General features: G+C 36.9%; 1 protein-coding gene across 1 annotated transcript in view; it reads left to right on the plus strand.

The window, feature by feature from the left end:
- rk (rickets) overlaps positions 1-20467 on the plus strand; it is a 725726-nt gene extending 705259 nt beyond the window's left edge. Inside the window, 11 exon segments of the mRNA XM_067084108.1 lie at positions 1209-1352; positions 2742-2882; positions 3766-3831; positions 6391-6534; positions 8568-8639; positions 10411-10442; positions 10445-10580; positions 11040-11176; positions 14122-14307; positions 15320-15514; positions 16985-20467. Coding sequence (XP_066940209.1) covers positions 1209-1352; positions 2742-2882; positions 3766-3831; positions 6391-6534; positions 8568-8639; positions 10411-10442; positions 10445-10580; positions 11040-11176; positions 14122-14307; positions 15320-15514; positions 16985-19011 — 3280 coding nt within the window. The 3' untranslated portion in view covers positions 19012-20467.
- The last annotated feature ends 4932 nt before the right edge of the window (positions 20468-25399 follow it).

A 25399-nucleotide genomic window follows, 5' to 3' on the forward strand; every position in this document is an offset into this window, starting at 1 on the left:
TTATCTTAGTATGCACTTAGTATAAAAAAAAGAGAAATAATAAAAGTAAAAGCTTACAGAGTTAAGAAAAACCCTCCACTATTTCTTAACTTGAAAAACTTCCATTTTATAAACTGAAAACCCCACATTTTATAACCTGAAAACCTTCCATTTTGTAACCAGAAAACCCTCCATTTTGTAACTAGAAAACCTTCCATTTTGTATCCTGAAAACCTATCCTTTAACCTGAAAATCTTCAATTTTGTAAACTGAAAGCCAATCTGTGGCGCAAAAAACCTTCCATTTTGTATCCTAAAAACGTTCCAGTTTGTATCCTGAAAACCTTCTATTCTGTATCCTGAAAACCTTCCATTTTATATCCTGAGAACCTATTCTATAGCCCAAAAATATTCCATTTTATGTCTGAAAACCTTTTTTATATCCGGAAAAACTATTCTATAACCTGAAAACCTTCCATTTTGTATCCTGGAAACCTATTCTATAGCCCAAAACTCTTTAATTTTCTTTCTTGAAAACCTTCTATTCTGTAACCTGAAAACCTTCCATTTTGCAACCTGAAAACCTATTCTGTAACCAAACACCTTCCATTTTGTATCCTGAAATCCTTCCATTTTGTATCCTAAAAACCCTCCGTTTTGTATCCTGAAAACTTTCAATTCTGTAACCTGAAAACCTTCCATTTTGTATCCTGAAATCCATGCATTTTGTAACCTGAAATCCTTCCATTTTGTATCCTGAAATCCTTCGATTTTGTAACCTGGAAACCTTCCGCTTTGTATCCTGAAAACCTTCCGTTTTGTATCATGAAAACTTTCAATTTTGTAACCTGAAAACCTTGCATTTACCAAGTTTTCAACCTTCTGTTTTCTAACCTGAAAACATTAATTTTTTTATCAGTAAAACCCTCTGTTCTGTAAACTGAAAACCTTCCATTTTGCAACGCAAAAATCCATTTCTCTCTAGCCAGTTAAACTCACCGCCACACTGACGATCCATTCCCTTCCAGTCATTCACCTGTGCTCTCCTTCTCCCTTCCAGTGTGCTGGAAGAGGATCATCTGACCTAAAAACCCTCTGTTCTGTAAACTGAAAACCTTCCATTTTGCAACGCAAAAATCCATTTCTCTCCAGCCAGTTAAACTCACCGCCACACTGACGATCCATTCCCTTCCAGTCATTCACCTGAGCTCTCCTCCTTCTCCCTTCCAGTTTGCTGGAAGAGAATCAGCTGACCTACGTCGGGGAGGAGTCCCTCAAGGGCCTAACGGAACTTCAGCAGGTCGCCCTCCAAGGGAACCCGCTCCTCACCGTGCACCATCTGGCCTTTGCAGACCTGCCGTCCCTGACGAAGCTGTGAGTCTTTTTTTTTTCAATCTTAGATAAGACCTGGAAATAAGTTAGTGACTTTGTAATCTAAATGTTAACGTAGGTTTCAGTTTAATTCTCTGTTTTATTAATGTTCACGAGTATCACGTGAAGAATGATCTACAATGTCAGATATACTAGAGTACATGAGAGGTTTCTTTAGAAAGAATTATTATTATTATTTTGGAAGAGAAGTTAAGAGGGTATTGTGGCTATTACAATTACTTATGTATCTGGTGGAAAGTGACCAGTAGATTCTACATTTATATATACAGTATATATATGGCCATCTATATATATATAGATATAGAGTATATATAGATAGATAGGTAGATAGATAAATATATATATATATATATATATATATATATATATATATATATATATATATATATATATATATATATATATATATATGCCTGCCAGTTTTCAGGAAATCCCCAGGGGTGAGGTTGCGTACCCCGCACCCTCTTATTGACCCTAAAATGCGTTGAATATGACCTGTAAATGAATGCGACGTAATTATCAGAGTACTGAATGGCCAGAAGACTAATTGATGGGTCTACCCCACTATTCATTCTTCTTTTGTAAATTACTTGCCTGCCCTTTCTCTTTCTTCTAAATTCTTTCCCACACAAAGTATTTGCATCAGGAATAAGTCTTTTTTGCTATTTCCCTATTCCTGTTTACTCTTATCTTCCTGAAATTCTTTCCTCTGAATCTCACCATTTCTTCTAAATTCTTTCCCAGACATATTTGAAAAACGAATAATTCCTTTACATATTCCTTTTCCAAAATAATTTCATCATCCTGAAGTGACCTCTTCCGAATTTAGTCAGGATCCTTTTTTGCCTATTTCCCTATTCCTGTTTACTCCTTAAATTCTCTCCTCTGAATCTCACCATTTCCTCTAAATTATTTCCCAGACAGATTTGAAAAACGAATAATTCCTTTACATATTCCTATTCCGAAATAATTTCACCATCCTGAAGTGACCTCTTCTGAATTTCGTCAGGATCCTTATTTGCCTATTTCCCTATTCCTGTTTACTCCTGAAATTCTCTCCTCTGAATCTCACCATTTCTTCTAAATTCTTTCCCAGACAGATTTGAAAAACGAATAATTCCTTTACATATTCCTTTTCCAAAATAATTTCATCATCCTGAAGTGACCTCTTCTGAATTTCGTCAGGATCTTTTTTTTTTCCTATTTCCCTATTCCTGTGTACTCTTAACCTCCTGAAAATCTCTCCTCTGAATTTCACCATTTCTTCTGAATTCTTTCCCACACAGATTTGAAAAACGAATAATTCCTTTACATATTCCTATTCCAAAATAATTTCATCATCCTGAAGTGACCTCTTCTGAATTTCGTCAGGATTCTGAAGGAGACGAGGAAGCTGAAGAACTTCCCTTCGCTGAATGGAACCTACAACCTGGAACAGCTACGAATCGATCGGGCTGACCTGACGACGGTGCCCCCTGACCTCTGTTCTTACACGCCGAAATTGAGGAGCTTGTAAGTCCCTGAGATAGAGAGAGAGAGAGAGAGAGAGAGAGAGAGAGAGAGAGAGAGAGAGAGAGAGAGAGAGCATTTTTAATGTTACATATTCCTTAATAATTCCTTGTGTTTCTGCCATCTTGAGTTGGAGAGAGAGAGAGAGTGAGAGTGTGTATTTTTAATTATACATATTCATTATTCCTTGTCTCCCTGCCTTCATGAGAGAGAGAGAGAGAGAGAGAGAGAGAGATGGTGCATTTTTCATGATGCGTATTCATTATTCCTTGCCTCACTGTCTTTATGAGAGAGAGGGGGGCGGGCTTTTTTAGTGCTATGTTCACTATATATATTCCTTGTCTCTGCCTACATGACTTGGGGAGAGAGAGAGAGAGAGACATTGCATTTTTAATGTTACATATTCATTATATATTCCTTGTGTCTCTGCCATCATAAGTTGGGGGGGGGGAGAGAGAGAGAATGAAAAACAGTGTATTTTTAATGTTACATGCTCATTTTTTATCTCTCTCTGCCTTCGTGAATTGGAAGAGAGAGAGAGAGAGAGAGAGAGAGAGAGAGAGAGAGAGAGAGAATGAAACTGTATTTTTAATATTACATACTCATTTTTTTTCTCTCTCTGCCTTCGTGAATTGGAGAGAGAGAGAGATAAACAGTGCATTTTTTAATGTTAATCCTCATTCCTTATCTTTTAGCTTTCATAAGTTATCATGGCAGACTAAATGGTTACGAATCTATGATCTATTTTCTTCAGATCTAATCCCAAGATGTCCATGAAAGAGTTCAATTTATGGGCGTATATGTATACGTTGACTGTATACTTGCTATGTACATTATACACCCGTACATTCATGTATCCAATCAACATTGTTTTCCTCCCCTACAGGAACCTTCACCTCAATAATATCAAGGAGATTCCCAAGTTGACGGACTGTAGCAGATTACGATTGCTGTGAGTATATATAATGATTTTAGTTCTTGACGAGACGAACTTTCTGTGGTTTTCCATTTCATTAATATGATCAAGTTGGCGTCCGAATAAGTATAGAAATTGAGTGATGAATTAAATAATTTTTTTATTGATAGATAGATAGAGATAGATAGATCTTCAGGGACGAAACAATTTTAGTTATCAAATCCAGTGACGTGATAAAGATAATTTAGGAATGAATCATAAAAACAATAAGTTTATTTGTATAAGTATGTAAATATATATATATATATATATATATATATATATATATATATATATATATATATATATATATATATATATATATATATATATATATATATATATATATATATATATATATATATATATATATATATATATATATATATATATATATATATATATATATATATATAGACAAATACGTAGATCTTTAACGGGCGAAACTATTGTAGTTGTAAAGTCCAGTAACTTGATAAAGATGACTCATGAATAAATAAATGAAACAAATATTTTATTAATATATATATATATATATATATATATATATATATATATATATATATATATATATATATATATATATATATATATATATATATATATATATATATATAAGCAATAGAGGAAGGAACTGAAAGACAGAGGATTAAAGAGCAGTAGGAAGAAGACTGAATACCTAGGTTTTAACGAAGACCAAGACTCCGAGATTAGTATGGAAGGGACGAGGTTGAACCGAGTAGAGAAATTTAGGTATCTTGGTCCAACAGTGGCTGATGATGGAAATATGGATGTAGAAATAACACACAGAGTGCAGGCTGGATGGAAATACTGGAGAAAGATGTCAGACTGGTGTCTTGTGCGACCGCAGAATCAACATAAAGGTTAAAGGAAGGGTGTATAAGACAGTAGTGAGACCAGCTTTGATGTATGAGCAGAAACATGGCCGGCAAAGAGAGTGCAAGAGAAGAAATTGGATGCAGTAGAGATGAAAATGCTCAGGTGGATGTGTGGAGTAACAAAAATGGACAGGGTCAAAAATGAAAGAATGGGAGGAACTACTAAAGTCGTAGAACTAATAAAGAAGGCCCAGGAAAGAAGACTGCAGTGGTACGGCCATGTGATGAGAAGGGATGAGACATGTAGGTAGGAGAGTGATGCAGATGGAGGTGCCTGGTGGGAGAGCAAGAGGAAGACCGAACCGAAGGTGGATGGATGTAGTTAGAGAAGATCTGAGAGACAGACAGACAATTGTCAGAGGACGATGTGTTTGACCAAGCCAGGTGGAGGAAAGCTGTCAGAAACATCGACCCCGACTGGGAAGTGGGCAAAGATGCAGAGAAAGAAGATATATATATAGATAGATAGATAGATAGATAGATAGATAGATGGCTAGACAGATAAGTAAATAGTTAGGCAGACAGCTATACGGCAACGTTTATCATTTCAGAATTGCGCAAATCATTTTAATTGGTTTTGTCACTGGCTCTGGGTTCAAAGATCATTATTTATTATTTCCGCGGCAGCCTGATGTTTATCGCTATTGAAATTGCATCCGATTTGCATATGCAACTAACACTGGTTGCAGCAGGCGCTCGCCATTAGTGATTTATGGTGCCGAAAACATTTCGGAATATTCATGATTAGTATCTGGGTCATGGGAATATTTGTGTTATTATAATTAATCGTGACATTTTAGATAGGCAATCAGCATTACAGGTGTCACGTTCCCTCATAGGCTCTCTCTTCCTGGGACGTGTCTGATGCGTGTGTGTTTGCTTTCTCTAAATTATCATAACTGTCAAATGTTTGGCGCTGGTGATAACTATATTTAGAATAGATTATTGCAATTTCACGTTTTATTTTTTTATAACTTTCGTGGTTGTGTCTTGTAATTACTGGTTTTCATTTATTTTACTCAATATTTTTATTTTTAATATCAATTAAAACCTTGTCATTTTAGTCATTATAGTTCCAGAACTATGCCTTAATGTATGAAACATCCACCAATACTTCTCATCTCTTGTTACAGGTTTGACATTTGGTAATGAAGTCAGGTGGAGTTCTGCTTTTCACCTGTGTATTCTTTTCAAACTGATGTCATTCTGTTGACCTTGAATTCTGTGACAACTGTTTAATATGAAGCACTATTTGCCATTTTAAATCCAAGTACATATGTGTCAATATTTTTCCACTGTATATATGTATATGTGTATATATATATATATATATATATATATATATATATATATATATATATATATATATATATATATATATATGTATGTATTTTATATATACATATACACACATACACACATACATACATACACACATTATTATATATATATATATATACATATATATATATATATATATATATATATATATATATATATATATATATATTATATTTTTTTCACAATGAACCAATGACATATCTTCCTCTTAATGGAATAGTGGCATCATTTCATTTCTTTAAAGCAGTTACATCTTTTATGCCTCATTTTTGAATTGCATTAATCTCCCACTAAACAACTCATTCATTCCTCCCAGGGACATGAGTGACAACGCCATCACCAGCCTGGGCCACGAGAGCTTCATAGGAGCCCCCAACCTTCAGGATCTCCTCCTACACGATAACCAAATCACCCACATCCCGGCAGACGCCTTTACTGGATTAGGCCAGCTGCAGGTCCTGTACGTATCGCAAATGGAATGTAATTCCCCTCCCTCTCCCCCCTCCCTCCTCCCCCTCCTCCTCCCCTCCCCTGTCATTCCCTCCTCTTTCCCCAACTCAATTCTCCCTCCACCACCTTCTCCCCCCAACTCCTCCACTTCCCCTCTTGAGGGTCTGATGTGTTGATATGATTTTCCCTTTTTCAAGGTCCTCGTTTTTCAAAATGGGAGAAGGATTATGACGCTGACTTGGCTTTGTAAGGTTGCAAAGATCCCCTTTTACAGAGCATATGTTTACTCGATTTCACAGGGCTTCGAATTTCTCGTTTTTCAAAATAAGAGAAGGGTTGTAATGCTGATTTGATTTTGTAAGGTTTTCAAAGATCTGTTACAAAAGTTTCAGAGTCGTGCTTTTCCAAACTGGAAGAAGGGTTGTGATGCTGACTTGGTTTTTTTGAAGTTTGCAAAGACCTCCTATCACAAAACAGATGTTTACTTAATTTTAAAGGGTTTTCGAAGTCCTCTTTTTTCAAAATGGAAAAAGGGCTGTGATTAAGACTTGGTTTTAGGGGGTTTCAAAATCCTCGTTTTTCCAAACGGGAGAAGGGTTGTAATGCTGATTTGATTTTGTAAGGGTTTCAAAAATCTTTTACAAAGGTTTCAGAGTCCTGCTTTTCCCAAGTTGAAGAAGGGTTGTGATGCTGACTTGATTTTGTAAGGTTTTCAAAGGTCTTCTATTACAAAACAGATGCTTACTTGATTTTAAAGGGCTTTCGAAGTCCTCCTTTTTTCAAAATGGGAGAGGAGGAATTATTTTAACTAGATTTTGGAGGTTTTCAGAAATCCCATTTTGTGAAACAGAAGGGTTGTGATGGTGATTTGATTTTACAGGGTTTCAGAGTCCTCCTTTTTCCAACTGGAAGAAGGATTACGATGTTGATTTGGTTTTGTAAGGTTTTTAGAGACCTCATTTTTTTTTTCAAAATGGAAAAGGGCCTGTGATGATGACTTAGTTTTAGAGGGTTTTAAAGTCCTCCTTTTTCAAAATGGAAAAAGGTCTGTGATGTTGACTTCCTTTTTTAAGGTTTTCAAAAATCTCCTTTTTCAAAATGGAAAAAGGTTTGTGAAGATGACTTGGCTTTAGAGGGTTTCAAAGTCCTCATTTTTCAAAATGGAAAAAGGACTGTGATGATGACCTGGTTTTAGAGGGTTTCAAAGTCCTCCTTTTTCAAAATGGATAAAGAGGTGTTATGCTGATTTGGTTTTGCAGGGTTTCACAGACCTTTTTCAAAAGTTCAAGAATGGCCGTGATGCTGACTTGGTTTTGGAGAGTTTCAGACACCTTTTTCAAAATGGTAGAAGGGAATGTTATGTTGACTTGATTCTGCAGGGTTCCAGGGAGCTTTTTCATAATTGGAGAAGTGCTCTGATTCCTAAATGCCTTGTGAACTGAATGAAAACTTGACCCATTATTAAGATCAAAAGAATATCATCATCCACGTTGGTTACTCGTATGTGACCAGGGCTTTTGAGATACTAACTACATATAAAAAAAAGATATGAGAGAGTTATTACTTGTTCAGAAATTCAGCCGCCCTCCAAGAGTAATGCTCAGTAATAAAGGGCTTTTGAGATACTAACTACATATAAAAAAAAGATATGAGAGAGTTATTACTTGTTCATAAATTCAGCAGCCCTCCAAGAGTAATGCTCAGTAATAAAGGGCTTTTGAGATACTAACTACATATAAAAAAAAGATATGAGAGAGTTATTACTTGTTCAGAAATTCAGCAGCCCTCCAAGAGTAATGCTCAGTAATAAAAGATTCCAAACCGCTACAGCTCCTAAGGTCTCTATTTCGTTTATAATGTTAATTATATTATAACATTCAGTGAATAACCTTGATTAGATTGGCTCAGACGTCAAAGGAAAAAGGAATTAGAGAACGATATGAAACCGTGAAACGGCTTATGACAGCAATATCTGAATATCTTTTAGTGTTCAAAGACTCGGTTTCATTTTGCCATAATCCTTTTCTTTTATATTTTTTTCAGGGCTCTCCAACATAACAAGATAAGTCAGATAGACGAGGATGCTTTCCTTCCACTGGTCAGTATTGAGGACATGTAAGTATGGCAGAGAGGTAAAGATTTCTTTATTGCCACTCGTACCTTCAATTCAAGGAGTCCAGCTTATAAGAGATCCCTTTTCTGGCCTTTGATCTTTACATGGACCAGCATCCTCTCTCTCTCTCTCTCTCTCTCTCTCTCTCTCTCTCTCTCTCTCTCTCTCTCTCTCTCTCTCTCTCTCTCTCTCTCCAAAATTGGAGTTTATTTATGTAATAGTTTTCATTGCATATTGTCATTCCAGTTCTCTCTCTCTCTCTCTCTCTCTCTCTCTCTCTCTCTCTCTCTCTCTCTCTCTCTCTCTCTCTCTCTCTCTCTCTGTACTTTTCCTCATTAAAATTTCATGTCAATAATAAGACCCACAGCATACAGTAACCGTTCCTCACTGCGTTTGTAAAATATCATTTTTATATACATAGAAAAATTAATATTACTCGCTTTAGTAGTCTCTGTTGGTTGGTCAGAGTTCAGAGTCCTACACCAGGCCTCCTACACTATTTCACACCTTACCACTCTTAGGGCCACCTTAGAGCAAGGTCACATGCTGGCATAAGGCCTGGATGGCCTGCATAGTCTAAACCCACCAGGTGCGACGTTCAGTTTGGATTTAAATCTAACCAGTCATTCGACTCTTGCATTAAGATCCTGAAAGAATTACTGAACTGTTACTTATCCTCAGAATCACTGTTTTCTTATGTTTTGTTGAGGCATTTGTAGTCTTGGAGAGTGTCTTAAAACTATTACGTATCCTCAGAATCACTCTTTTCTTACGTTTTGTTGGAACATCTATCGCCTTAAAGAGTTTCTTAACTATTACTCATATTCAGAATCAGTTTTCTTATGTTTTGTTGGTGCATCTTTAATCTTGAAGTATTTCTTAACTATTACTTATCCTCAGAATAGCTGTTTTCGTAAGTTTTGTTGATATATATTTAGTCTTTAAAGTTACTTAACTATTACATCCTCAGAATCACTGTTTTCTTGTGTTTTTTTATGTATTTATAGTCTTAAAGAGTTTCTTAACTTTCACTTATCCTCAGAATCACTACTTTCTTATATTTTGTTGATGTATCTGCAGTCTTAAAGTGTTTCTTAACTATTACTTATTCTCAGAATCACAGTTTTCTTGTTTTGATGATGCATCTATAGCCTTAGAGAGTCTCTTAACTATTACTTATCCTCGGAATCACTGCTTTCTTATGTTTTGTTGATTCGTTTGTAGCCTTCAGGGGTTTCTTAACCATTACTTCTCCTCAGAATCACTGTATTTTTATGTTTATTTTATGTGAAAAAACATTTAACAGAATAAAACATCTGAAACTCTTTATAGTGCACCTAGCATTCTATGCTCTGTGACTGAATACACAGAGACATCTTAATGCACCATTTGAACAGAAAATAACCTCCTTAGTGCCGTCAGTGCACCTCATGTGGTGTAATGTAGGCATTACTTAAGGTTCTTTGCAGCGTCCCTTAGGCCCCAAGCTGCAACTTTTTTCATTCCTTTTACTGTACTGCCGTTCATATTCTCTTTCTTCCATCTAACTGTCCACCCTCTCCTAACAACTGATTCATAGTGCAACTGCGAGATTTTCCTCCTGTTACACCTTTCAAACTTTTTCACTGTCAATTTCCGCTTCAGAGCTGAATGAGCTTAGTTGCCCCAGTGCTTGGCATGTATGCCTAAAAATCTATAAATCTATAAATCAACAGTAAATAACAATTGTCTCACTGCGAATCCATTAGGTAACGCTGTATTCATTTTCGACAGAAACCTCGGAGACAACGTGTTCCCAGAGTTACCCACCGAGGTCTGGAAAGAGTAGTTTCCATCAAAGTCCACAACAATCCTTATTTGAAGGTGTTCCCTGGACCCGAGAGTTTCCCCAAAGTTCACACGCTCACCCTCTCTTACGCATACCACTGCTGTCCGTTTCTGAAGTAAGTACAGCGTAGTTGCTTAGTTTTCGATTTTCCAGATTTTATATATATATATGTGTGTGTGTGTGTGTGTATACATATATATTTATATATGTGTTTCTCTGTGTATATAAAGTGTGTGTACAAGTTTTTATTGTGGGCATACTGACTTATGCAGTATATTAGAGTAGTTGTCTACGTGTTTATATATATATATATATATATATATATTCATATATATATATATATATATATATATATATATATATATATATATATATATATATATATATATATATATATATATATATAATGTTAATTCTGTATATGGTGGGATGGTGAAGAAGGGTGCCACATGGTAATGATTACATTAGTTAGGGTGCCATCACTAAAAAAGGATTGAGAACCACTGTTCTATTCCATTCTACCTCTTGAGGCGTTCAAATAATACTTGACCTGCTTTTCTTTGCCCTCCTTCAGCATCGAGGAGAAGACGGCCGAGGAGAAAGAGGAGGTCTCCATCAGCGAGGACGTCCTCTTCGACGTGTCCGAGTTCCAGGGAATGCACGACCTCCTCTGGAACAATTCCCGCATCTGGTCGGAGGTCCCTGAGCAAGGTAAGGCTCCGAAGAATCGCTGGAGTCAGTTCGCCTAACTTACCTGGACCAAGTTATCCCCCCCTTTTCAACTGCCTTATCGCTAAAGTAACTACCTGTATGCATCCTGTGATGCATTACAGTGTTATTTTGTAGCTTCCCCTTCCTGTATCTCTTATGGAATCAGTACTACTGGACTAAATTACCCCCCTTTCAGCTGCATTGTTATTAAAGTAACCAGCTTTGTGAATCCTGCAGTGCAATGCAGTGTTCTCTTGTAGCTTCTTCTTCTTGTATTTCTTATAGATTCAGTACTGCTTAAGGCTGGGTAATACATTAAAGCTGTACATTTAAAGAGATCTAACTTTTATCTGTTCTTAACTATTTTGAAAGAGAGGGGCGCTTTATTTTGTCTCCTGTATATTTCCAACTAGAAATATGCATCAGCTCCTTCTGGCCATATCAATAGAAGGAGTGATAGTGGATTTATACGAACATTAGAGATCCCCTTCTGTTGATTTTCAAAAAAATTAATTATCTAGTGTATATTTTGCATGACGTTCCCGAAAAAATTTTACCATATTTAGTGAATGAATTTTGACTGACAGGAATGCATATTTTTTTTTTTAAGACGGACATATATGAAGTTCACTCCATCTCATAGAACAAGCGGGCGCTAATTTTTTCAAAATCATATTTTCATTCCATTGCTCGTTTTCTTTCTGATATTCCATCCTGTAACAAAAATTTGATCTCACAAAGCATCGTGATAGTTGTAGAGTAAAAGAGAATGAAAGCTTTTACTCTAAATCCAGTTACGGTATTCTAATTCTCGATCCTGCGAGCGCAAATTATCCCGGGAGAGTCTTAAGCCAAGACTGCTGTAGCCTGTAATAACCATAGTTTTTTGGTTTAGGTAAATCCCTTCTTATGTTAGCGCCATTTGTATCCCGTATGTGCAAATGGCGTTGAAGTCAATCATCTCGTTAAACTATTTTTCAGTATCACAGTCATATTGCTGTTGAAATCTCAATAATAATTGCTTAGGGTCCTTATTCCTCTTTTAATTTTAATCATCATATTCTTTGTTTAGGCAGTCTTTTTTTACTATGATGCCAGTCTTTGCTGATCTTTTGTGCTGCTTTTGTTATAGACTTTTCGTAATTTTCTTAGATGATCCACCACGATATGTTTCAAGTTTTCTTTTTATGCAAATAACACTGTGGATTATCAAAATCTTTGTAGAACATTGCTGTTTTTGTCCTTGCAGTTAATCATCGTTATTATTACAGTGTCACTGTAGATAGGAAGATCCTGTATTCAGATTATAATTCTGTCGTGATATATAATATTCATCACAGTGTTTCAATGTTGCCGTAGAGTTGCGGCAGACTGACTGAATCCCCAAATTGAAACTTGAAACTGACTGAATCCCGCAATTGAAACTTGAAATTGACTGAATCCCCTAATTGAAACTTAAAAAGTAGGCTTCTTTTTTCTTAGAAATTATACTTTCAGATGTGCCTTATCTGACTCTGAGAGATTTCACACCAAACTTTAAATTGACGCTTACAGACAGATTTAAATATAACAGTTTAATAAGCACTGGAGGCTTAGTTGATGGGCATAGTTTTTTTCCCCCAAAGTTTTTCTTCCATTTTTACAGTGTTTACCAATAATGAAAATGAAAATGCCAACCTTTTTGATGTTCATTATCTTACCCCCTGTTTTATGCACTCAGTACCTTTTCTTCGTAGCGTTCACTTGTACTGAGCTAACTGGAAATTTTCCTATTTTGTTTCCCATTCTTTAATCTCACTTAATTGTAATCTTCAATAACTCTTCGAAAAAGTCACTGCATTAATTGAAGGACCATTATTATAAAAATAGCTCACGAGTTCATTTCAGTAACCAAACTGTTTACTTTCTTTACTGACACTTCATAATGCATTACTTTAACAATACAATGGAGCACTTACCTGAAGCAAAGCTAGAACTGGCTTATGAGTTTGTGTGATTAGTTAATTATCGTCCCAGGATTTCCAACGAATTATGGACTCCTTCAGCAGAATCCTGCATTTTTCTCTCCATATTAACTTTTGATACATAATCATTAGCTCAAGAAAGAAACGAAGATATTTTCTCGTTACGGCAATTTAAACTAAGAACCAACCATAATGTTTTCATTTAAACACCAAAGACTTGAATTATAGTTAATCTTTTTGCCTCTGATAGAAGTGGAGTTGTGTTGTGTACATATTAGAAAGTAGTATATTAAGCTATGTACAGTCACAAAATGATATCATCTTTTTCACTCTTTTGCATGGTGAAGATAAAATGCACTGGACATTCCAGTGTAAAAATCATTTTTCATAATAGTGTAACTTTTGAATTATGACTGAAATAATACACTTAAATCCTGCATATTGGCATGATGTTAATGATAGAAATGTAAATAATATTTTAAACAAGGAGAAAGTTTATAACAGCATGATGACACTTAGACTAATGGTATTTATATGAATGCAATTTTAGGGAAATTTACACAAAAAATAGTATTCATTCAGTAGCACCTGCCAAGAACCTAATTATTTTTATTTCTGCACGTACAAAGGCTTGTTTTTTCTGGAATCAGGTATATACATAAATAAGCTTTTTAAAAGTGAAATTTATTTTTATTTTATTTCAACTCAGGAGCTTGCAAACTGGGAATATCTCATACACAATTTCCTTTTTATTTTCCTGATTCGGGCTTGTTTTCACCGAAAAAAAAATAATGATTTTAGTCCATGAATCTGTGATGTGAAGTGAATGAATAGAGACCAGTCTTGATTTCCTCATACTTAGCTCTCCCAGTTGTTAGTTCCACCGGCCTACGCACCCAGAAGGATCCTCAAAATAGTGACGGGATCGTAGAGGTAGTTCGCTTTCAATTGCATGATTAACTTAGTTCCTTTTGTTTGTAGAAGAAGGTATGCGGTCATCAAACTTTGATGCAGTGTGGGCTAACCTCGCTGCTGCCTTCTCTTCAGCCTTCTCCAACCAGACCTCCGCCACCTCGTATGACCTCCCAGAACCCGAGGGGTCGGCAGGGTATCCGATCGTGGGGTCATCGTCGGGGCGTTTTCGACCCCAGTGCATCCCGTTACCCGGTGAGTGAGCGGGGGTGATGACCCTCTCTAAACGACCTTAAATGTGGCTTAATTTCCTGTGCTACTTGTTTTGCAGTGTGATCTAGGTATTAGATAATAGACATTGTTAGACATTTACCTCCAGTTTTCAAACGTCCTTTCAACCTGATTTAATGTCTGTTAATTTATTGCGTAGTGTTAGACATTTATGTCCAGTTTCTAAAAAGTTCTTTTAACCTGATTTAGACATTGTTAGACATTTATCGCCAGTTTTCAAAACGTCCTTTTAACCTGATTTAATGTCTGTTAATTTATTGCGCAGTTTTAGACATTTATTTCCAGTTTCCAAAAAGTTCTTTTAACCTGATTTAGACACTGTTAGACATTTATCTCCAGTTTCCAAAACACCCTTTTAACATGATTTAGTATCTGTTAATTTATTGCGCACTTAGACATTTATCTTCAGTTTCCAAAATTTCCTTTTTGCCTGATTTAAAGTGTGTTAGTTTATTGCACATTGTTAGACATTTATCTCCGGTTCCCAAAACGTCCTTTCAGCGTAATTTAATGTCTCAATTTATTGTACACTGTTAGACATTTATCTCCCGTTTCCAAAAGTCCTTTCAGCATGATTTAATGTCTGTCAATTTATTGTACACTGTTAGACATTTATCTCCAGTTTCCAAAACGTCCTTTCAGCCTGACTTAATGTCTGTCAATTTATTGTACATTGTTAGATATTTATCTCCCGTTTCCAAAACGTCCTTTCAGCCTGACTTAATGTCTGTCAATTTATTGTACATTGTTAGACATTTATCTCCAGTTCCCAAAACGTCCTGTCAGTCTGATTTAATGTCTGTCTGTCTATTGTACATTGTTAAATATTTATCTCCCGTTTCCAAAACGTCCTTTCAGCATGATTTAATGTCTGTCAATTTATTGTACATTGTTAGACATTTTTATCTCCAGTTTCCAAAACGTCCTTTCAAACTGGACAAAGAATGATTTAATGTCAGTCATTTCATCTCCACAGGACCCTTCATGCCATGCCGAGACCTCTTTGACTGGTGGACCCTCCGCTGCGGTGTCTGGATCGTCTTCTTGCTGGCTCTGATGGGAAACGGGGTCGTCGTAGTAGTTTTGGTTGCCGCTTATGCTAAAATGGATGTGCCGAGATTCCTTGTTACTAACCTTGCTATCGCGGATTTTTTCATGGGAGTGTACCTAGGTATGTATCGAAGTAGTCTCCTCCTGTTAGTTCTCTCTGTCCCGAGAGTACGTGTCAAAGATGATCTCTTCGATCGCACCTTTCAGTGTTTGATATTTTACGTTTGCTGGCTTGTTACCTTTGGGGTTTATGTGCTAACTTCATCAACAGTTTCTAAAATTGCTTAGTCCTGCAACGTTTGAGACCAAAGTCCTTTAGCATTGGCGTTTATTATAAAGCATCTCAGTCGATACATGCCTTCAATTTACTAATACTTAATAGTATTATAATTAAAACATCTGCATCTCATAAATGAGGGATTAATATGTGAAAATAATTGTTTAAAGTTATTCGACTGGTATAATGTCTAAGCCTGAAAATTTATTCAGTTAGTATAATGCCTAAGCCTGAAAACTTTAATAGTTTCCTTAATACTCTGCGATGTCCTGGGTAACACAACAATTGAAATGTAATTCTTCAGTAGAACATAGTAGCTCAGTTTTAAATTTAAACATTAATATTTCACCTTAGTTACCGACTCAGTTTACAGTAACTAAAAATGGGAAAATTAATTAAATACGTAATGTATTTCATGCTTTCAGTGGGGTTTTTAGATTAACTTATTTCTTTCTTATACAGATTACAGCCATTCTAGAGTTCGTCGTTAGATAAAGACTGCAGGTTTTCATATTATTACTTTATTAAATCCCGTATCATTTCATTGAAGTATATCATAAATAAAATAAGGTTTTTGTTTCAAATTCCTGCATATATTCCCAATATGACATATACTATATATATATATATATATATATATATATATATATATATATATATATATATATATATATATATATATGTGTGTGTGTGTGTGTGTGTGTGTGTGTGTGTGTGTGTGTGTATATATATATATATATATATATATATATATATATATATATATATATATATATATATATATATATATATATATATATATATATATATTAAACTAAAGAGTAAACAATAGGCAGAGAGGTAGAAATCAATGTCAGTAAACAGATCTTCATTATATAATTTGCCCGACGTTTTACTAAAATAAACAATTAAATCAAAACACTTAACTGATATTTCATTGTTAGATCTGACTCTCAAAAACATTTCTTTAGTTTCATTGTGAATGAAGACCTGTAAGTAAAATAAAAAGAAAGTTTTCAGTAGATTTCAAAATTTCAAAGTTATGGAAACAGTGATTGTTATACTATGATTGTGATCTTCACAAAAAAAGTATCAGTGAGACAATTTCCATTATTGTGTTTTGGAGGAGATATTGTTTTGAGAGCAATATTTCTGATGCATTTAATCATAAAAGAGTCAGATTTATAAAGATTTGTTCAGTCTTGAGTCTACTTTCATTTTCATACAAATTAGGAAAATGCTGATGTTCAAAGCTTTTGCAGTACATTAATTAGTTTTGCACTGTTCCCTACTTACGAATTCCTTTCCCTACAGGATTTCTGGCGGTTGTGGATGCGTCAACCCTGGGGGAATTCCGCATGTACGCCATACCCTGGCAAATGTCACCTGCCTGTCAAGTGGCAGGCTTCCTAGGAGTCCTCAGCTCTGAACTTTCAGTATACACCTTGGCAGTCATCACGCTCGAGAGAAACTACGCCATCACTCACGCCATGCACTTGCAGAAGAGACTGTCACTCCGACAGGCAGCTTACATCATGGCGATTGGATGGGTGTTTGCCCTGACCATGGCCGTGTTGCCACTGGCGGGCATATCTGACTATCGTAAGTTTGCAGTGTGCCTGCCTTTCGAAACCGACGGAGGAGGGCTTGGATACATAGTGTTTCTCATGTTCGTCAATGGCATGGCATTCCTGATTCTCATGGGATGTTATTTCAAGATCTACTGCGCCATCAGAGGATCACAGGCGTGGAACAGCAATGACTCTCGGATTGCCAAGCGGATGGCCCTGCTCGTCTTCACTGATTTCATATGCTGGGCTCCTATCGCATTCTTCTCGTTAACTGCAGCGTTTGATATTCAGCTGATTTCTCTGGAGGAAGCTAAGGTTTTCACGGTATTCATTCTGCCTCTGAATTCCTGCTGTAACCCGTTCTTGTACGCTCTCCTCACCAAGCAGTTCAAGAAGGATTGCGTCATGCTGTGTAAGACCATAGAAGAGTCGAGGGTCACTCGGGGCATTGGGCGGTGCCGCCACTCCTCGAATTTCAGCAATCGCCAGACCCCTGCCAATACCAACAGCGCCATTGATCAGTCATCTGGCACAGACAGACAGTCTTGCGTGTGCAAAGGAAAAATGGAGAAGAAGAAGAGAAGATTGCGCCTTGATTTCACTTCACTGAAATACATGCTCTGTACTAAAGGCGCTGAGGAGATAACCTCTTCAAGCGATACCAGTTACCAGACCGACAGAACACTGCAGCGTGGTCCACGCCACGCTTCGCTGTCAAGTGACACTTACAGCGGCTCGTGGTCTGACACATGGCGTCGTGGACGTGGCCCCACAACATTGAGGCTAATGGACAGAAGACGCCACAACTCTTGGGCAGCCTCGAATAAGCCGTCACAAGAAAGCAGCCTCTCAAACTCACGACCAGATTCAACTGCCACTTCGACATCTACAGCAACCTGGCGCATTTCTCGATCTTCGGTGTCGTCTGATACGTCAAATGGAGGGAGTGGAAGATATAAGACCAGTGAGCAAACTCCGCAAAATCGTGTTGGATCAATTCGAGAACGCCGAGGGGACGGACGAATTATAACTCTGAACCGGCAACCCAGCCAAACGCAACTCACTAAAGAGCAGCCGTACACAAGGCCACCGACTGTTCGCCCAAAGCCCCGTCTGCAGCGTCAGAGTGCTGTGGAAAGAGAGGTATACATGCCCAGCAAAGAAATGAATGGAGGCGATACCCCTGCATGCCCTTTGCACATCCGCCCAGACCATCTTTCCTGTGTGTATGAACAGGAAAGTCACGAAGAAGATACACAGATCCCGGGGACCAGCCACACTGTCATTCTTAAACCGGCACTGATCTTAAGTCCAACTGTCCTAAGGGCACCAGACGACGGTGTTTTTCTAGACTCTTCGGAAGAACAAAATGAATACCCTGATGCGTCTCCATCCCACATAAGGGCTGCATCTTCCTCACCAAGAGCAACTTCTCCATCCCATATACTCCACATTTCTGCATCGCCCGTCAGACCTCCCCCATCACTTTCGGCCAGCTCTCCCTGTAAGTCTCCAGTAGCAGGTTCACCAAGGGAGGTTCACTCCCACAGCTGTCCCATGGCTTCGCCAGTGCTGGCATCGCCTCGTAAACCAGAGGCAACGTCGCTTGCAGTGAACGAGGAAGGCGAAATCATCTCGGAAACAACTGCTCTTATGTCGTCGTCACCCTCTCAGAGTGATCCCCAGAAGACAAGTGACCCAGACCAGAAGGTCTTAGAGACGCATTTCCCAATTGAGATCACCCTGCATGAGACTCGTCCACTCATCTAAACATCACCCAGAAAGGAAATTTCACCTCAACGAGATCTTCAGCGAAAGGAATGCCCCCACTCTATTTATTATACATTTCACTCAGTTTTATAGACCAAAGCAAAACTCACTTGAAGTTATTTAGTATTGTAGTTTGGTGTTTGCTAGTTTTATCTAACGAAGGGGAAATATGCGATCTTCATTCAAACATCAGTCATTTCAGTGTTCAGATGTCAGTGTCTTGTCGAGAACTTTACACCAGATCTTTTGCAATGAATGAAATATGTTATTCCATGAATGATCAGAGAGTGTCCTTGTCATGCATGCTGACAAAGTTTAAGATAGGTGTTTCAAAATCAACACACACACACACTGAGTAATATTGTTATTTGTCAGTTTCTCTGTTACAAGTAATCTGTTGTATTTTGTTGATGATATGTATCATGTATTTCCAAAATATTATGAAACTAAGTGTTGGATACTCAGTAACCTGGATATCTCAAAATGTCGCAGCTTTTAGCCTCAATGAAAACTGCCCTAAAGGTCGAAATATATCTACCAATGACAGAGTTCCCGAAGATCGTTACAGAAAATGTCATCAGAAATATGGAAGTTTCCAGAATCGAGGCTTTCAAGAGGAGATCTATAAATTACCTGTTGCTTAAAGTCAAGGCATTTTTCTGTGTAATAAGTAATGCCTGTTTATATTTCATTACATATGTATGTTGGGATGTTCAGTCTTATGATCACAGTCTTCATGTATATTTGCCAATAAAGTGTTCTAATGTGAGTATCAACTACAGTATTGTGGAACGACTTGAGAGAATTGAAGACAAAATATTATTAATCAAGTGGAGATTCGAACTGACTAAGTAAGGAAAGAGATTGCAACTCTCAAGTTAATAACAGAGGTGAAATTGTCTTCATAAAATATTTGTTAACAATTTAACAAAGTAATTCTCTCATTATCAGCTGTCGTTTGTGACACTTGAAAGCCAAGATCTGCCCTTAAAAGAGATATAACTATGACTTTAGCTGTGCTATCCCTCTCGCAAGCAAACTTCTGGTCAGTGGATAAGAAAACATTTACATTACGAATTGAAAAGAAGAAAAGTCAGGTTTTGTAAACTCACATCCTTCTCGTCTATAAAAAGATAATAATAACACGGAGGACAACGGTCTCTGAGTATAGTGGGGCTTGATAGTAAAAGAAAAAAAATACACCAATAGAAGATAAGAGGAGTGACTGTTGTAAAACTGTGAAAGCTCCTGTGAAAGGAGTTCAATTTACTGACAGAGCGAGGGTGTTGTAATGAACATGGTTGTTGAGGAAAAGCCATGCAATCAGTCAAGCCAAAGAGTTTTAGAATAAGTCACGTGTGCAGTAGATATTTATATACTTTATGTCTTAACAGTATATTGTATTTAAAGACAGATTTTTTTGAAAAGAATAATTCTAATACATTATTTACTGTTCTGTTTATTTCATTTCACTACCTCTTTCTCATATTGTCTTTTATACGTGCTGAGACATTCCTGTTTCATTCGGTTTAATGAATCGAGTATTGTTATCTGTTTGTCAGTAAACTTTTATTGACGATTATCACAGAAAATTCAAATGCACTCCAATTTGTTGACTTTCTAAAGAGCAAGTTAGAACAGTTATGCAGAAAATGATAATTACGTGAATAACTGATGGTAAACAGTAACTAGAGAGCAATAGTAAAGAATTATTGCATGACTTTAAGTCAGGAGTGTCTCAAACCTGGGTCTGTGCCAATTTCTTAAAGCTATTACAATTTTCCACTGCTGCTATACCAGACATTCGCTGGTACAGCAAGACAAGTATCTATTTCATATGTTGCATGAGACATACAATTATTACAATATAGTATCGAAGATGTTGACGGGACATTTAAAGTTGAAGTAAACTGTGACTTAGGTCAACTATGGCCGGTCCAATCACTGCTATTACTGCAAGATTTTTTTATATAATTGAGATCTGTTGTTGCAAATCAGTACCATATTTTCTAATTAATGAACCAGATTTAAAGTTAAAACCAATCACACCGTGCTTCATTTTGTGGAATACTGAAGTTTAAACAGAGCCTCATGCCGTAAAAATTCTGACCCTTCCATGAATTTATCAAACTCGTTTAGCAATTGATATTTGAATAACAGGTCACGTGACCCAGTCCTCAAGACTGATGTTCAATATAACGTTGACAGTAAAACACATGTTGAATTAGTATCTCCATTTGGAAAGTACAAATTTTGGAAATGAACGCCTCCAAATAATGTGGCCAGATTATCATATCAAGTTTCTACGTTGTAACTTCAATAAACAAGTTTCATGAAAAAATTAAAAATAAAACTTTTGACAACCTGCCAGTACTTCTATCCATCGATGTGACTGATGAAGTACTGAAGTAATCCGAAAAACATCGCTCATTTGGCAACCCTTCAAAGTGGGGTGTCCATCAGTATAAAAGTTCATTCCGAATCTGGCAGGCAGACGGACGGGTATCAAGTGTCTCCTGAAGTATTCTGAAGGCTGAGGCTGCTGCGTAGCTCCAGTTGGTGTAAAACCTACATCTGACTGGCAGGACACCCGTGTTAAATTAAGAATATTCATAGGCAGTAATTTGTGGAGTCATACATAGAGCAACCTAGCATGCTGCATATGGCTGGAAAGAAGGTGGATGTCCCTTGAACATATCTGTCACAGTGCTCTTTGGTGGCATAGTGGCAAAGGGTCAGTGTATGAGTCATAGCTGCCAAAGAAGCAGTAATTTCCTGTGTATTACCCTCAGTGCCCTAGGAAATCGCTAGTGATATAGCAAAGTCAGTTGTATCATATGCGGCACAAACCGTGGTGACTTCAACGCCGTTCAAGTAGTGAGCTTTCCTGAAAGATTTCAAGGCTCGGAAGCAAGACAAGCCTATAGAAAGAAATGTAAACTTTAACGCAGAAAAATCAGTTGAATTTACAGACGTGTTGTTTTTGAAAATTTACACAGTCAGCCCCTTTACAGTATTGCTTAAATTACAATACATTCTAATTTTACACACATTGTCTTGATTAGTGGAACAAAAAACTGCATTAATTGCAGTTGAAGGAAAATTCCAGTTTCAGCCCCAAAGGTTAGGCGTGTGTATTTTGGATAATTTGCCATTGATTGCAACATAACTGGAAAGCAAATAGACTATTAATATTGTAGTTTTACATACATATCCGTGATTGGTGACCCAAAAGTCTGCCTTCAAAAACCCTGGGTAGTTTGGCGAATTTTGCATGGCTTCCAACTTCTTTGCAAGAAAATTGCATTATGTTGCAATTGTCCATTCATAATGTTGACTAGCGGCCAAAAATACGGAATTAGATCCATTATGAATGAAATGTCCAATTTGAAAGAAAAAAATGGATGTTTTCGTTAATTTTCCATTACTTGCAACATTATCTTACCGCAAGAGAATTGCAATATATTGCATTTTTCCATACATATTCGTGATTAATAGCCAAATTCACGGCATTATACGCATTTTAAAGGAAACCTGAATTTGACCTAAAAAAAAAAAAAAACTTAAGGTGTTGTTTGCAATTCAGGTTGGCCCCCGACAAAACCTAAGGCTACAGTCCTGTTGTGGCGAATTTTACGTTCGTAGCAACATTTCTACATTGCAAGCCAGTTATAATATATTGCAATTTTGCATATTTACATTCGTGATTGGTTTGAAAGACAAGTCTGGTTGGCCCAAGACAAGAATACTACTATTTTGGACGATTTTGCAAACTGTCCCTATTAATTAAATTCATAGAATCATTATCCTCAGAAAGAGAGGAGAGTTTTTTCTTTTGCATTTAACTGCATAATCTTATCTATTTCATTTTGCAGCACAAACTCTCAAGGTTTATTGCAAATATCCTGAAATAATAGGAAAATATGAAAGATACTTTGTAGGAATGCTTGACTACTCATTAGGATGATACCAAACAATTCTTTTGTAATAAAATTCACCAAAAATGGCCCTGGGGAAATTTTGAGGCAAAGTTCGGCCACCTGATGTTTCTTCAAACAGCAATGCATAAGCAGCAGGATCCTTCCGACTAAAGCATTCTTCGCGGGAAAGTGCCCGTAACCTTATTGGTTACTGATGACATCACTGACTTACGCTGTGATTGGTGGTAGTCTCTTTAAGAAAGGTCAACAGATTGTTGTCAAAAAGATTTGAGCGAAGTCTTTTAACGTAATTTTGTTCAGTTTTTCGAGTTTTTCTGGAATAAGCAATTGGGTAATCGAAACGAGGATAGATGGAACCACCTAGACGCGATGTGTTTCTAAATTAAAAGTTTGATAAGGTATTTCCTCTACGGAGCAGTTGCTAAGTACTTTTTTCGCCTTTTTCTTGCAGAGGGAGAATACACAGTAAGCCAGTTTCCCGGAATAAGCATCCAAAATACATTCTTTTTCCCCTAAAAAAATTCTATATACTATCAAGTGATGTTAATTACAAAACATCTCTAGTAAATAAAATGGAGTATTTGTCTACTTTTACAATATTTATAATACACGTTTAGTTGCGGAAGTCTATAGGATTTTATTTGCGAAGTAGATAGCACTCTGGAATCCATGGAAACGCTTACGTCTTTTTCATTCATAAAATCACGGTCTCAACACAGTTGCCAAGTCCCATTTTAAAGACGTATTCATTGAATTATAATTAAATTCACATACTGCCAACTTGTGTAACTAAAAGTGCATTATGAACTTGTCTAGAAATCAAAAATACTCCATTTTCTTTATTCAAGCATATTTTATAAACCATATCACTTAGAAGTATATGATATAGAAAAAGAAAATCTCTCTCTCTCTCTCTCTCTCTCTCTCTCTCTCTCTCTCTCTCTCTCTCTCTCTCTCTAGAGAATAAGACAGATAAAACAGCCGAAAGAACAACAGAGAATGAAAATCAAGGAGTTGAATTCTAAGGAAATCAGGAGGAAGGTGACGAAAGCAAGGCAAGTGATATAAAGTTGAAATGGAACTACAGAACACCTTCCAAGCAATGAAGGGGCCGTAGCTTAATAAGGAGGGGGAGAGGGGAACGATCTGAAGGGGTACCAATGTAATGGAATGAAGGTCCAGTGAGCTAAATGAAGCGAAGAGTCTGATCAGTAATAGGGAGGATGAGCATGCAAAGGGTGATAAGACTTTGGTTAAAATCCAGCCATTAACGGCCAAGACGAAGGGGTTTACTGGAAAATAACGAAAATGCCATTGATGAGCAACGCATTATAAGGAAAATGTAAAAGTGGTTAGCATTGATAGCATACCATTTAAAGGTCTCCATTTAATTGAGGAGAATGCATGCCATTGCACATAGAAAATGAGATCAGAATAACAGTTTGAGTATGACGCCTCCTGTGAAATAATTTATTTGAAGATATTTGATCGTATAAAAACTGAAGAGATAATGTTTTTATTTGGCACCGGCTTACAAACTTCTTTGTCCCCTAATAACTTCTAACTACCCTTAGTATGCGATCGAGCATTTTATTAAATATAAATGTCGTTGACCATATAAATACAACATTTGCCAACAGAGGTCATTCTTGTTAAAATTATTGTTATTACAACGATCATGTTGACTGCAAAGGCCAAGGAACAGTGATAAATATGCATTTGATTCTGAAGTTGTCAATGGTCATTAAAACAAAAATCATTTGGAAGTCGAGTTTAGTCCCACCAGCCAATGGGGAAATCGCTTTCAAAGTCTTCCGTCCATTGGCCAGAGCTCAAAGCTTCAGCCTGTGAGAGAAGGCGATAGAAGAGGTTTTTCAGTTGGGTGCGGTGGAGGTCTCTGATTGGCCAAGAGAAGGTCTTGGTCGACGACTTCAGCAGTTCGTAGGCAGCCGTCTTCACGAAACTACGGAATTTTTAAGCTGTCCATGTGCAACTTCCTTTTCCGCAATACTCCGTAAGTACCCTTTTTGTGATAACATTTATGCCCAATTTTGGCTAATATCTGGTGGTATTTATCCGGGTGAAGGTTAGGTAAAATGGGCATTTGAAATTAAGTAGGAATCCCAGCGCTCCATGGAGCACGGTGATTGTCGAGAACCAGTCTTGTTTTAGCGATGAAAGTGGTTCCAGCTGGTTAAATGTAACCAAGAAGGTGAGAATGTGTTTATAAACGTTGTGAATGGCATAAATTTTTAATCGTGGGACAAACCGGGAAATTTTTAACTTAAAGCTAATTCAGGTAGATCTAAGCCGGCATAACGCGGCGAGCCCCCCACCCCCTCCATAGCTAATGAGGCAAAATTGTAACCAGTAAACACCCCTGAAAATTACAGTTTAGTTACAGCCGGCCGACAAAATATTACTTTAAATTCTTGTAAAGTAAGTAA

The sequence above is a fragment of the Macrobrachium rosenbergii genome, chromosome 41 (assembly GCF_040412425.1).
Source record: "Macrobrachium rosenbergii isolate ZJJX-2024 chromosome 41, ASM4041242v1, whole genome shotgun sequence".
NCBI lineage: Eukaryota > Metazoa > Arthropoda > Malacostraca > Decapoda > Palaemonidae > Macrobrachium > Macrobrachium rosenbergii.